Source organism: Leptopilina heterotoma, unplaced genomic scaffold (assembly GCF_015476425.1).
Source record: "Leptopilina heterotoma isolate Lh14 unplaced genomic scaffold, ASM1547642v1 Lhet_89, whole genome shotgun sequence".
Taxonomy (NCBI): Eukaryota; Metazoa; Arthropoda; class Insecta; order Hymenoptera; family Figitidae; genus Leptopilina; species Leptopilina heterotoma.
The window spans coordinates 822,527-838,965 of record NW_025111192.1 but is presented as its reverse complement, the minus strand read 5'-3'; the positions used below and the strand labels follow the sequence as shown (position 1 = coordinate 838,965).

The 16,439-nt window shown below is 24.8% G+C and overlaps 1 protein-coding gene across 8 annotated transcripts in view; it reads left to right on the top strand.

The window, feature by feature from the left end:
* LOC122511654 (regulating synaptic membrane exocytosis protein 2) overlaps positions 1 to 16,439 on the top strand; it is a 192,339-nt gene that overhangs the window by 123,034 nt on the left and 52,866 nt on the right. For all 8 annotated transcript variants that reach the window (XR_006302543.1, XR_006302545.1, XR_006302544.1 and 5 more), the window contains exons 11-14: positions 469 to 593; positions 8,569 to 8,681; positions 8,894 to 8,952; positions 9,342 to 9,400. Coding sequence is in view for 4 of the 8 variants with exons in the window: in XM_043627047.1 (XP_043482982.1) it covers positions 469 to 593; positions 8,569 to 8,681; positions 8,894 to 8,952; positions 9,342 to 9,400 (356 nt within the window). In the remaining 4 variants the exon portion in view is untranslated. The remainder of the gene's footprint in view (positions 1 to 468; positions 594 to 8,568; positions 8,682 to 8,893; positions 8,953 to 9,341; positions 9,401 to 16,439) is intronic.

Genomic DNA, 16,439 nt, shown 5'->3' with positions numbered 1-16,439 from the left:
TCATATTTAAAGCAGCGACGACTTAAAAGAATAAAAATATAGGTACAATAAACTCAGTGATTATGTCCCTTGAATAATTATCATTTTCCAAGGGAAACTCAGTCGTCGTACTGCTTCAGTTTAATCTCCTATTCTGTATATCCGTCTTTCTCTCTTTCTCTTATTCTCTCACTCTATCTCAAGTGTAAAATAGAAAAGCATTCTATAAATGCTTACACTAATAAGTTTTTATGATAATTGCGCATTTCATTAAGTTTAATGCGCAATATCTACTTATTAGACAATGCACACGCGCTCAATAACAATGGAAATAAAAAGCATATAATAGATTGCTATCAGAGTTTGATTTAAATTTTTGGAAAATGTTTCAAAGGAGAAAAGAGATGGCGCACGTTAGTCTCTATATATATAAATCCTGCAAGAATTACGACAGGTGGCTTGAAACCAATTTCCGGTTTTCTGTTTCAGCTCAAGGTTTTGGAATGAGAGTTGTAGGTGGAAAGGTTGGGTCGGACGGCCATTTGTTTGCCCAAATCCTGTTGATTTCACCCGGGGGTCCTGCAGAGAAAGCTGGACTGCAAGCTGGTGATAAGGTAGGTTATAATTTTTTTTTCCGAATAATATATATAAGAAAATAGGGAATTAATTACATTTCGAATTAATCAAGTTTTGAGGAATTTTTTCTTAAATTTTTCTTTAGACACACCTAAGGCATTTTAAAACCTTGTTTCACACGGATGTGCATTTCGAAGAGGGAGAGTAAAGAAAAAATCAGAGTTTTAAGATATAGATTTTGAAGATAAATTCACTTGTAGTACAACACATAGCCTCTGGGAAAAATCGATCCCAAGACACTGGAATCACCCTTGTTTATGTTTAATTTCCATAATATCTTTGCAAAGCAATCACTTATCAAAAGAGATCTTCCGCTACTCATTTTCCTCGTACATATGTATATAAATAACTAAGATTAGAAAACTAAATTACACATTTAATTTTTTTTTACAAACAACTAAATTATTACACCTATGTTTATTTATTTAATGTGGGAAAATTAAACAAAGTGGAATTAAAATCTAATTGAATAATATAATCTTCGGTTGACAATTATTTTTCTTCTCGTTGTTAACACACTGGGTCAATTTGACCGAAACGTTCTTATTATTATATTTAATAATACTTCAGTTGATCTTTTCAAGTAATTATTATTTGACATAAGGTAAATTTTACTCCTGAAATTACAATTCAATGGTTTTTAATCACCTTGTCTGACTTAAAATAATTTTTACTACTGAAACTGAAATTAAACGATTTTAAATCATCTTGCCTAACAGATAATAAGTTTTCCTACTAAAACTAAAATTATTTTTTAAAAAACAATTTTGTTTTAGTAGTAAACTTAATTTTAGGTTAGACAAACTGCTTAAGAACCGTTTAATTATAGTTCCAGTAGTTCAGTTTATTTTAAGTCAGACAATAAGTGATTCAAAACCGTTTAATTATAGTTTCAGTAGTCGTCTTGTCTAACTTAAAATAAATTTTACTACTGAAACTACAATTATACGATTTTTAATGATCTTGTCTGACGTCAAATAAATTTTACTACTGAAACTAGAATTTATTGGTTTTTAATCGTCTTGTCTGACTTAAAATAAATTCTACTACTGAAACCAGAATTTTATAGTTTCAAATCTTTTTGTCTAAATTGAAATCAATTTTACAACTAAAACTGAAAATACTTTATATATAATGTAATTTATAACTGTTTTAGTCTGAATAAAAATGTTTTACTACTAAAACTATACAATTACACGGATTTTAATCGTTTTCAGTAGTAAAATTTATTTTTAGTCAGACAATAACAACTTATAATCAAAATATGTAAAAAATAATTTTAGTTTTAGTAGTAAAATTGATTTTATGCTGGACAACGAGATTAAAATTAAAAACCATGTAAATTTGCTTTCGTCTGATAGAAAATATATTTTATTATTAATTCAGGGTTGCCACAGGTCACGGAAGTCAAGGAATTCAGGGAAGAGTCAGGGAAAGTAAAATTGGTCAGGAAAATTAGGGAAAAGTCAGGGATTTTTAGTGAAAGTACTGAAAAAAAATTGAATTTTTAAAATTCATGAGAAAACTATGATTTTTGATGTTTTTTTGTTTGCCTCTTAAACTATGAAATTACCACGAATTTTAATACAAAACCTACAATTTTTTCTATTTCTGACAATAATTTCTTTTTAAATAACTTAATTTTTCAAGAACTATCATAAAATGATGACTTATAAATTATTTAATGAATAATTTTTACAATTTTCATAAATACTAGATTGATAGAAGAATTTTAGTTAAAAATACTAAAAAAAAATTGAATTTTGGAAAAGTTACAAATGATTCCAGAAATTCAATTATCTTTATAAATAATAAAATTGTCGTAAAAATTTCAATTATCTTTACACAAATAATAATTTCTTCGAAATTTAATTATTTTTAAAAATTTTAATAAAATTTTTAGCAAAATTTCACGGGAATTCAATTTTTTACAAAATTTTTAATAAATTTCTTCGAAATAATTCAATTATTTTCATAAGTAATAAAATTTTTACAGGAATTCAATTATTTGAAATACAAAGTTTCATAAAATTTTTCAAAAAATATCAATTATTTAAAAAGATTTTTATAAAATTCGTCGCAAGAATTCAATTCTTAAAGAAAAATTTAACAAAGTTCTTTTCAAGAATTCAATTATTTTTATAAACTTGAATAAAATTCGTAGCAAGAATTCAATTATTTATATAAATAATAAGATTCGTCACAGAAATTCAGTTATTTTTATAAACTTGAATAAACTTCGTTGGAAGAATTAAATTATTTTCAGAAGTAATAAAATTCTACGCAGAAATTCAATTAAGTTCAAAAATAAAAAAAAATTCTTGTCAAAATTTCAAGTCTCTTTATAAATAATAAAATTCTTCTCCGAAACTCGAATGTTTTAGAAAAATTTTAATGAAATTTTTAGGAGAATTTTAATTATTTTCATAAATAATAAAACTCATCGCAGGATTTTAATAATTTTCGATACAATTTTAATCGAGTTCTTCAAAAAATGTAATTATTCTTAAAAATGTTATTTAAAATTTTTCAAAAGAATTTAATTACTTGAAAATTTGTTGATAAAATTCTTTATGAAAATTCAATTTTAACAAACATTTAACTATTCAATAAATTATTTATTTTTTAATTTCAATAATTGAATTCTTCTAGAATTTTCTAATCAAAATTGATTTAAAAATGAATTTCCGAATAATCAATTTATTATTTATGAAAATAATTGAATTCTTGGAACGAATTTTATTACATTTTTTTTAATAATAGAATCTTTTTGAGAAATTTCACTACTTTTAAAAGTAATGTAATAGAACATTTTTTTGAGTATCTAATCATTTTTATAGTGAATCAGAATATTCTTTAGGGTCAGGGAAAAAGTTAAAATTTTGTCCGGAAATCAGGGAAAAGTCAGGGAAAAAAATTAAATATTTGTGGCAACCCTGTAATTACTGATAGCCTTGTCTGACTTAAAATAAATTTTTCTACTAAAACTACAATTATTTTTATTGTATTATTATTTTTTACTGCTTTTGTTCGACAAAAAATAAATTTTACTTTCAGAAGTAGAATTTCTGTGTTTTTAATCGTCTTATCTGACTTACAACCAGTTTTACTACTGAAACTACAACCATACGAATTTTAATCGAGTTGTCTGACTTAAAATAATTTTTACTACTGAAACTAAAACTTCACGGTTTTTAATCACCTTGTCTGACTTTAATATAAGGTTTACTACTGTAATTTCAATTACATGGTTTTTTATCACATTGACTGACTTAAAATTAATTTTACCACTGAAAGTTTAATTATTTCTAATTCACAGATAGCGCCACGTTTAATCTCGATTAACAATAATTGCCTAATTTTACACTCAACAAAAATTACACCCAGTTTTCTTTTAATTTCTTTTTAATAAAATATATTTTGCTTGATTGCATTTTTGTAAAAAAGTTTTATAAGTTCATAACAATTAATGAAAATAACAACGCACTTTCAAGGAAAAATCATTAGTACTTTCTCAGTTAGAAATGTAATGTAACTGTGGCTCAAACTCGAATTTTCATCAAAGGAAAAAGTTATCTAGCATGGAAAGCAATCTGTGTGTTTTAACATATCAAAAGCCTTACTACTATACTCTATATAGACTCCCTATATGCCTGGAGAGTAAAATCGTACATAATTATGCAAAAATGGTTTGTTTCTCTCTTATCGAAAACTTGTTTTTTTCATTTTGAGATAAAGAAAAAACTTTTTTTTTCCGAATAATGTTATTTCACCGCTAGGGAAAAATATACTTTTTATATGTAAAGTGGAAAGAAGATGACAGATAACGTCTTTTATTCACATACACATACATTACAATATACCTACAAATATTACAACTAAGACTTCATTATTTATTCGAGAAAAAAAAGAGTTTTTAAATTATTTTTCTTGTTTTTTATATAGAATTACGATAAAGGAAGAGGAAATCTACACTTTTTGCTTACCTATTCATAACCTGGGGGCAAAATACAATGCTTCAGTATAACCTCCAAAAAAAATGGTTAAAAGAATTTTTTAGCGATTGTATTCAAATAAGTATTCTAGTCAAATTTACAGGATTTTCCTTATATTTACTGAAACTACAATTAAGAGATTTTTCACCGCTAGGTCTGAGTTAAAATAATTTTTACTACTGAAACTAAGAATTTTTTTTATATATTTTCTTTTTAGCAGCCTTTGTCTGACTAAAAATAAGTTTCACTACTGAAAATGCAATTTTAAAAATTCTAATTGCCTTGTCTGACTTAAAATAAATTTTACTACTAAAACTACAATTAAACTGTTTTTAACCGTCTTGTCTGACTTAAAATCAGTTTTACTACTTACTTCTTTCACATAATTTTTTCCTTTTATGGAAGTTACAGTATTTTTATCTAGTTTGGAGGATTTTCCTCTTTTATATTTATTTTTTAATGTGATTTTTTAAACCATTTCAACGTGCGCACAAGAAAACAAAATAAAGTTTAAAATTCTTTTTTCTATTATATGTTTCATTTGTAGAGATATAATTTCAATTAAAATATGAAAATTAAAAGTTATCTTTCAATTAAAATATTCGTCAATAAAGCCAAAAAAAAACCTTTTATTTGTAGATGGATATTTATTTAATGAAAACAAAATCTAAAAGTAATTGTTGAGCGGAATTTTCTACTCACTTTGAGAACTTTTTTTTCTATGTTTTATTTGCGGTTTCTCTATATGTACCTATCGAATTTTATGTAACAAAATTGTTTGACGTGCAATCAAATTTTTGAACAACTCTAAAAAAATCCATCTTTTAGAAAATGGAATTTTTTATCATAGAAAATTATCTTTTTTTATAATAAATAATTTTTACCCATACATAGGAAAAAAATTATTTTTTCTGCCGAAACGTCCACATTAATAAATAAAATTGACAAACTGGTAAAATTTGGCTTAAAAAATTATTCGACTCAATCTTTTTAACTAGTATAAAAAAAAATCGTAAATTAAACATTTTTTAAACAATATAATTTATTTTTCAACTTTTGCTCAACAAGAATTATAATATAATAAAATTTGAATTTGAAAAAGAAATAAATTTCATTCATATTTAAAAGTTGAAAACTTTATAGGGAATGTTAGAATATTTAAAATCCAGATTGCTAATCGTTAGAAAAGTGTTTTAAGTTATAAAGTTATTATTAGTATGAGATCAACGTACGAATCCCAAAAACTTTACAGCTTCCGATGCTTGCGTGATTCTCATCTAAAAGCGATTCTTAAGAATGGAAAAAGTTTCTCGTTATGCTAAAGTTTTGATAAATTTCACTCCTCTCCCTCTCTCCTCCTCTACTTTCTTCTTTAAAAGTAATAATATTACAATGAAATTTTCCAAGCATAAAGAGCAATGCTAACTTGAAATGTATTATACAAAATACTACTTCCCACGTCTGCATTCACGAAAAGTGATTAATAAAGGGAAAATTTGTTTCTTATTATTTAAACTTTATTAATTAAAAAAAAATTATTATTACTTTTCTATTATCATTACATTCGGATAATAATAAGTTTAATTCAATAAAAATTATGTTCAATTCAATTATAAAATATGTTTAATTCAATTTTACTACTAAAAATAAAATAATTCCTACACTTATCATCGACTTGTCTGACCTAAAATCATTTTTTCCATTTTAAAACTAAAATAATACGGTTTTTAATGTCATGTCTGACATAAAATAAATTTTACTACTGAAACCAGAGTTAAAAGATTTTAAATTGCCTTGTCTGACTTAAAATCAATTTTACTACTTAATCTCAACTTATTTTTAACACATTCTGATTTTTACCATTTTTTGTCTGACTAAAAATTCGTTTACTACTGAAACTACAATTGTAAAGATTTTAATCCACTTGTCTCACTTAAAATAATTTTTACTACTAAAACTACAATTAAATTTTACTACTGAAACTACAATTATATACGGCTCTTAATCGTCTTTTCTAACTTAAAATCAATTTTACTACTGAAACTAAAATTATTTTTCATATATTTCGATTTTTAACTGTATTTGTCTGGCTGAAAATTTGTTTTAATACTGAAATTACAATTATTTTGCAATTAAATATATTTTTAATCACCTTGTCTGACTTAAGGTAAATTTTACTACTAAAACTACAATTAAACAGTTTTTAATTACCTTGTCTGACTTAAAATCAATTTTACTACTGAAACTACAAGTAAACAGTTTTTAATCGTTTTGTCTGACATAAAATCGATTTTACTACTGAAACTAAAATAAAACAGTTTTAATTGTTTTTTCTGACTTAAAATAAGTTTTACTACTGAAACTAAAAATAATTCTTATATTTGTTGATTTTTATTTGTTTTTGTGGGATTAAAAATATTTTCTGCTACTAAAACTACGACTATAAGGATTTTAATCGACTTGTCTGACTTAAAATAAATTTTACTACTGAAAATACAAATACATGGTTTTGAATCGCCTTGTCTTACTTAAAAAAAATTTGCTACTGAAACTAAAATAATATATAGTTAGTAATTGTTTTGTTTGACTTAAAATAAGTTTTACTACTAAAACTGGAATTATTTTAGAAATATTTAAATTTATCACAACTTTTGTCTGAGTGAAAATAAGTTTTACTACTGAAACTGGAATTATTTTACAAATATTTACATTTATAAATATTTTTGTCTCAGTGAAAATAAGTCTTACTACTGAAACTACAATTTTCACGTCTTTTAATTGCTTTGTCTGACTTAAAATCAATTTTACTACTGAAACTTGAATTACATGGTTTATAATTGTCTTGTCTGACTGAAAATAAGTTTTACTACTGAAAGTACAAATAGTTACTTTTATAACTATTTTTGTCTGAGTGAAAATAAGTTTTACTACTGAAACTACAAATTTTACGTCTTTTAATTGCTTTGTCTGGCTTAAAATAAGTTTTACTACTGAATCTAAAATTAATTTTTATATATTTTGATTTTTATTCGTTATTGTCGGATTAAAAATATGTTCTACTAATAAAAATACAACTATACGGATTTTAATCGACTTGTCTGACTTCAAATAAATTTTACTACTGAAACTAGAACAATACGGATTTTAATCGTTTTGTCTGACTGAAAATAATTTTTACTACTGAAACTAAAGCAATGCTAATATTAAATATATTTTTAATGACTATATGTCTGACTTAAAATGAGTTTTACTACTGAAATTACAATTACACGGTTTTTAATCGCCTTGTCAGAATTAAAATCAATTTTACTATTAAAAATAGACTAATACGGTTTCTTATTTTTTCTTATTTCTTTTTTATTTCTTATTTGTTCTGTCTGACTTAAAATAAGTTTTACTACTGAAACTAAAAATTTTTTTTACATATTTCGATTTTTAAATATTTTATATAGTCTGACTAAAAATATGTTTTACTACTGAAATCACAGTTTTAGTGTGTCTGTTCAGCTTGTCTGAGTTAAAATACAATTTTCTACTGAAACTACAATTATTTTTAAATGTATTTTTATTTTTACCTTCTTTTGACTATTTGAAAATAAATTTTACTATTAAAAATAGAAAAACCCATATACATATGAAAAATTATTTTTTTTATTTTTTTATTATCATTGCCGAAGACGAAAAAAACCTCTATGAAAATACATAGAAAAAGCTCAAGTTTATTTGTTGCTCTCTTATATTATTCATGAAAAAACAAATGGGAAATATATGAGGATACAGTCAAAAATATATATATATATCCCATTCTCTCCAAGAGAGCCTCTCCTCATCCTGATTCTTAGAATAAAAGATCCGATCATGATTTCTATTCATATAAGCAACCGTTCTTTGAAGCAATAGATTTCCCAAGATTGGAAACCGTTCGTTTTCTCAACAGCCCTTGAATTTTACATTTCAGATTCTTGAATGGTCTGGAGTGTCGCTAGTCGATCGAAATTTTAAAGATGTAGCGCAAATAATCGACAGAAGCAGTGACGTAGCGGAACTCGTTGTTGAACAGGGCACAGACACGTGAGTTCAAAAACTATATTTAGTATCTGATTATATTTTCTTCCAGTGTTATGTATATACGAAATCGTATGCGAAGGAAAAATCATATTAGAAATTTTCCGAATTTTTATATTTTCGAATGGAAAACAAGAAAATATGATAGAAAATATTTTTTTTTAGTAATTTTTCGGAAAAGTATTTTTTTATATGTTTCGATTATATTTTCAACACAGTTCTGGAGATTCACTTGATGATGGTGTGAAATCTGCTGGGAACCTTAATTTACAAGCAGGTGAGAATTTATTTTCTATTTGGTCAACCTCTTTGTTAGAAAACAATTTTTTAATTCAATGTTAAATAAATTTATTACACAGTAAAATAATAATTGTCAAATTTTGTTTTATTTTAATACCCTAAGTCTTTGATTCGAAAATCTATTGTTTTAATTTGACAACTTTTTTCTTACAATAGAATATTTTAGAATTTGTTTTCAAAAAACAGATTTTTGGTATTTATTTTCCTTTTTTTTCATCACTAGGCAAGAGAATGAATATTTCATTAATGTAAATAACCTCGTTTTTTTTGGTAACTGCTAAAAGAACTCAATCTAGATTAAATATTTAAATTTCTAAGCAGGAGAAAAGGAACCGTGTGTTTTTGACAAAGTACGTTTTTTTACAGACACAGATACGGATAAAACACCCTCATCGCCGACGCGCCGGAAATTGCCAAAGACGCCGGTATAACGAGTTGATAAATTGAGCCTACACGTGACCTTTCTTTTTCTTCTATCATTGTTTTCTCTTTCTGTTTCATTTCCATTCTCATAAGCTCGCCAAAGTCGTAATTTAATAGGAAAAAATATATAACACATTCATTTTATATAAATAAATAAATATTTATATATAAATAAATATGTGTATATATAAATAAATATACAAATATTATATTCGTATATTTTCTTTTTGTTTTCACTTTATTATATAATTTATTTATTTTACTATATTATATACATTTATTTATTTAGATTAACATTTATTTATTTATAATTCGAATGCATATAATATAAATATAATGTTCGAAAATCGCAAGACAAGTTACAATTTTGTATATTATATACTAAAATGTATACACAGTATATATATGCAATATTTAAACAAAAGTAATATTTATTTACATTTTTAATTTGAATATTGTCGTAAAATAGTGCTTCTTGTAATAAAAAATAATTAACTGATTTAACAGAGTCAAAAATAAATTAAAAGAAATGACGCATCGCGAGAAAAGGAACCTAATAAGAAAAATCTTTAAGATTATGTTTGTCATCTTTTCACATTGAATAAAAAATTCGTTTTTAATTGTTTAAAAGTAAAAATAATTTTTTTTGAAATCTTTAAATGTAATAAAGGTTAAAATAAAATTAGTTTGAATTGAGATTTAACCTACTTTATGTTTTTTTTATCTAAAACAAAACATAACCTATAAAATTTCGCTTCTTAAGTTTTTTTCTTCGCGACGTGTTCGACATTTATTGAAATTATTGTCTTTAAATTAATTGTATTTAAATTATTTTTAACTTATTGTCTTTAGAATATTTTCCAAATCTTTTTTTAATAACAGAAAAAAAAAATATTTTTTTATCAAAAAATATTTTTGTTCTTGAGATAAATATTTGGAAAAATTAAAAAATAATAATGCTCCTAACTTTCTAAGGTTCTGAACTTTCTAATGAAGGAAATTTATTTATTTCTTCTTTAATTTTTTATCCTAACATTTCAAACGTTCAAATAAAGAGCATTTTCTTACTCACTAAAAAGAATAGTTCTAACTGGAACAGCTATACAAATTTCACTAAATTAGCAAAACTAAAATTTTTCTTCCATTTCACTATAATTTAAAAAAAAATATTTAAGAAAAAATTTTTTCGTTCATTTGAAAATTCAAAACTATAGAAAAATTACAAATTTTATTTTTTAGGAATAATATTAAGTCAAATATTAAAAAAAAAAAATTATAAAGATTCTAATTTATTAATTTTGGTATTTCTTTTTATAAAAGTCGGTAATTTTGGAAAAAGTTGGAAAAATTGCAAAAAATTTCCTTCATTTGAACGTTTAGATTTTGTGGAACATAAAATCCACAAATTTTAAACGTTCAAGTGAACAAAATATTTTTTCATAAAAATTTTTATAAATTTCTGATTGCAATAAAAATAAAATACTCAAATTTACGTTTAGAAGCTTTAATTAATTTTTTTTTTTGCTACTGACAAAAATTGTTTTTAAATAAAAATTTAATTTGAAAAAGAAACGAAAAATAAAAAAATTATTTTTAAATAAAAATTTAATTTGAAAAAGAAACGAAAAATGAAAAAATTATTTTTAAATAAAAATTTAATTTGAAAAAGAAACGAAAAATGGCAAAATTATTTTTAAATAAAAATTTAATTTGAAAAAGAAACGAAAAATGGCAAAATTATTTTTAAATAAAAATTTAATTTGAAAAAGAATAAATAAATTTCATTCATTCGAACGTTAAAAACTTTGAGATTTCGTGAAACAAATAAATTATAAAATTAAAAAAAAGAAATAATTAAGCATACACTATTTTGCGACCCACATCATTTAATTTGTGCGAGTTGTGAATGTACTATACAGGCTTTTACGACATCGCGAAACAACAAATAGTCTGTAAAGATGTGAAAAATTTTTGAACACTATTTTGGGTGACTGAATTGTAAATAGAATTGCACGAACGACCAGTGTGCAAAGATATCTATTTTTTTTTTAATTATTTTTTTTTATATTAATTTACTAAAAAGCTTCTTTCGTAGAAAAAAAAACCCACAACAAAGACAGTGGAGTTTTTCAATTGTTTTCTGTTTTTGCTTTATGCGTTAAAATATATACATAGGCTTGAAATAAAAAATCGTGATGAGCATAGAAATAATAGTGATCAGAATGTATAAAATGTGTTTTGGAATAGCAACATCTCTGAAGTCAGTTGAAAACGTAGTTGTGAGTTTTAATAGAAGAGTTTCTGGTGTGTTTTTTATGTTAATTATAATAATTTCTATCATTAATGTTAATTTTTTTTTCTTTTGAAAATTTATTTCATTTTATATTTCATTTTTATATTTTATATTTCATTTTATATTTCATTTTATATTTCAAGTTGAAATTGAAATTTTTATTTGATATTTCAAGTTGAAAATTTGATTTAAATAAAAATTTATTGATTCAAGTAAATATTTATTTGGTAATAGAAAAATAATCTGTTTTTTAAAATAATTTTTCTTTTTAGTGAATTTTCTCGGCTAGTTAAAGTAAAATTAAAAATTACTTTGCTTTTAATGATAATTTTTTATCAATTTACATTTGAATAATTTATATTTTTGAAATTGATTGTAAATAAGATTTTAAATAATTTTAAATAAGTTTGAATAATTTTGATTAATTTTAAATAATTTAAAATAATTTCAAAGTAATTTTGAATTAAAGTGACTATATATTGACTATATAGTCTATTTGACTGTGATATCGTATATGAATTATATTTTTTTGTTTACAATATCGGAGGGAACGAACGCTTGCTATAGAATATAATATCAATCAACAATTGTAATCGACAAAATGAACAATGATCTTAAGAAAAGAAACTGGTGAAAAAAAAATTACATACAAAGTTTTATTTTGTCTAAGAATAAAAGAAACATTGTAGAAAATGTTTAATCAAATATCAATCTACAGGAATTGTTATCAAACAAAACAATCGAGTAGTAAAAAAAAGGAATTATTAACAATAACTTACATAATAATAATTTACTTTACTATCAGTTATTTAAAAAAAATGTATATATTGCATTATCGCGAAAATTATTTTCTAAATATTTAAGGTAAAATATTTAACATATCAGGGTCGGCTCTATTTTTCAAGTTTCGTTTAACAAAAAAAAAATGTACCATAAAAATGGTATTATTATGGCATTATTATAGTATTATTATCATTGTTAACTTAATAGTATCAAAATGCAACCAAAGTCCACCAAAAATGTGGATCAAAAATAAAAAATTGATTCAAATTTTTGCCATCAATTTGATCTACTAAAATCAATTTGATACTATCAAGAAAACAGTGATAATTTATTACATAAATATTACATAAATATTTATTATCACATAAATATACATTGTAGGTAGAATTAAAAAAAAAAATTTCTTTCCTTTAATCCAAGAAATTACAACAGACAATCAAGAAAAATGTAGGCACTAAATATTTCCGTGCTTTTTCAATCTTTATATAAATATAACGCTAGTAATCATAAATATAACTATTAACATCCATGTACAGTTAATTTTTCATTTCTCACAATAATTGAAAAGAAAAAAAAAATTACGAAAAAAGTGTTGATTAAAAAAAAAAATGCTCACAAAGTGCGATTTAATGAGAATAAAATAAATAATCATGAAGCAGAAACTACAAGCCGACCCTGAATTTTATTTTCCTCGAGTGAAAGGCACTTTCGACCCTGACTTATTTTCTTTCAAGTCAAAGGGTTTTGAAGTGAAAAGCTTTCGTACAATCAACAGTAGAGTCCCTCCGCGCATTTCATTTTAAAAGGTCTGTGAAGCTGGCCGAACCACTTTCATAAAAATGAATTTAAATTATACCATTAATTAGTGCTCAATTAGTGCTATTTTTGTACCATATTGCCGAATTTAGTGCTCAATGTTTATTTAAAAAAAACAATGGTTCTGCTGAGTGAACGTTCCGCTGGCCAGACCATAACGAAAAACGCTTTAAAAACGCCAACAGAATATTTATAAATAGCCTATTATTTAGTGCTCAATTAGTGCTCAAAGATTAACAAAATAAAAATTTTTTTTATTAATTATTTATTTAAAAAAAAAAATTTTTTTTGAATGAGTGAGTAATCCGTTAGCCAGACCATAACGAAAAACGCAATAAAAACACCAACAAAATATTTATCGATAGCCTATTATTTAGTGCTCAATTAGTGCTCAAAGATTAACAAAATAAAAAATTTTTTAATTAATTATTTATTTAAAAAAAAAAATTCTTCGATTGAGTGACTAATCCGCCAACCGCACCATTACGACAGACACGTCAAAAATCACAACAAAATATTTATCAATACTCTAAAATTTAGTGCTCAATTAGTGCTTAAATATTAACACAATAAAAAATTGTTTATTAATTATTTATTTATAAAAAACATTTCTTCGAAGGAGTGAACACGTTAAAAATGTTTTAAATTCGTTTTATAATTCGTTTTCTTAGCCTATAATTTAGTGCTCAAATAGTGTTCGCAGATTAACAAAATAAAAAATTTTTTTTATTAATTATTTATTTAAAAGAAAAACTTATTCAAATGAGTGAGCGAACCGCTATCCGCACCATTACGAAAAACACATTAAAAACGCCAACAAAATAGTTATCAATAGCATATTATTTAGTGCTCAATTAGTGCTCAAAGATGAACACAATTCAAAATTTGTTTATTAATTATTTATTTAAAAAACTAACTTATTAGCTTATTACTAACTCAGCGATCCGCTGGCCGGACCATAACGAAAAACACGTTAAAAACGCCAACAGAATATTTACAATTAGCCTATTATTTAGTGCTTAATTAGTGCTCAAAGATTAACACAATTCAAAATTTGTTTATTAATTATTTATTTATAAAAAACATTTCTTCAATAGTTCTAGAGTTCCTGATAGTTTTTAGAAATAGTTCCGGCGATTAAATAGTAAAAAATAAGTTTTTTCATAATAGGGGGCCAACTTCACGCAGTCCCCCACTATTGAAAAAGTGGATTTATAATTAGAGTTTTTAGTTGTTTTAATAGAGTTCTAGAGTTCCCTACATTTTATTCGAATAGTTCTGATAATCCGAAGTCATAAAAAAATAATTGAAAACACGAGAATTTTTCAAAAAATCTAAAATGTTACGTTACAAAAGTTCAAATTAGAGTTCCGTTAGCCCCCCATCTAGATCAATAAAAAACTCTTATAACAATTTTTTCAAAACCTAAAAACTACAAAACTACAAGACTTTTATGTTTTAAAAGAAATTTTTTTTTTCAATTGAAAGTTCTATGAGTTCTAATCAGATTTCTGTGAGCCCCCAATACTGTTCGATAAAATAACTATAATAGGTAACAATTTTCTTAAGACCCAAAAACTACTGAATTACAATACTTTAAAGTTTCAAAAAAATTCATTTTTTTGTTAAATTTAGAGTTCTAAGAGTTCTGATGAGAGTTCTGCGAGCCCCCAATAGTGTTCGATAAAAAACCCTGAAACCAATTTTTTCAAAACCTAAAAACTATTAAACTACAAGACTTTTATGTTTCAAAAGAAATTTGGTTCTTTTAAATTGAAAGTTCTATGAGTTCTAATCAGAGTTTTGTGAACCCCAAATCTTCAGACAACTACCAATTGCTTGGTCAATAAGCTTTGTTTTACATATATAATTACGCACCATTATGTATATCAACCTAAAAAGAACAATTAAACACTTTTTTAAAATTTGCAATGGCATTAACAGGATTTTACCGTGCCGTATTATCTCTATAACTACACGGAAAGAAAAGGTCTGGAAGAGATATCCATAAAAATATTGTTGAGCAGAATATTGTTGTGTTATCCAATTCAATGGAAGAGACAACTTTCAGAATAGAAGCACATTCCATATTCAATGGATGAGGGAGCCATATTATATTGTTGAATCAAATATGGATGTGATATCCATAGGCATGGTTGGGCTTACAATTCATGCTATGGATTTTCACATATGGCTGCCTCATCCATATAAACTTTGGTTGGGAGATCCATAGTTAGTTCAAAATTTCGATACATGTTGCGCGCAATTCATTATCATGGCATCCATTTAAAAATGGTCGTCTCAATTTGTCCGTCGCGTCGGTTTCCTGTCACGTCTATATAATCGCGTTGTGAGTTTATTGTGTATAAATAGTGTTATAATTGTTTATTATTTATTATCGTTATTGTCTATTAGTGTTTATGTAAATTCATTTTCATGAAATATGTGTAGAGTATATATAAGGAATATTATATGCTCAGATATTGTAGTTGTGTGTATAGTGAAGTGGATAGCGTTAGTGTTTAGTATGCGTTAGGTCTAGGGTTCGTGTCTCCCCCATCGGTTAATAATTTATTTCGTTAATATGCGGTTATTCAATAAGTGGTGTGTATCAATTAACAAAAATGTGTATGAAATATCTCAAGTGACATGGAATTTAATTAATTGAGTGATTCCAATTTTTTGTTTCCCATTTCCATTACTATGGATCACCCAACCATAGATCTTTTGCTGCTTCAACAATATACAGCCAGCCATAGAATATGGATGCAGCAACCTTAACTATGGATATCCCGTATTTTTCAATATAATATGGCTGTGATATCCATGTATCTGGATGTGTCAACTATTCCTTTTTCTCCGTGTATCCTTGCCCCTTGAGCCCATATTTCAGTTTTTTCTAAATTTTAAGGAACGACGTGAATTAATTTGAAAATAAATACGATATTCGTGTTCAGCAGGAAATTCCACTCTGAAAAACACTTACGTAAATAAATATTCTGAAACTCTAATATAGAAAACAATATGATAAACATAACGTTGACATTTTAGCAAAATAGACTATTTTCAAAAATAAACTCCTAACTTCGCAAATGGTGACAGATTGACTTCCAATTTTTACTATCATCTTTTGGTGTTAAAATGCGAAT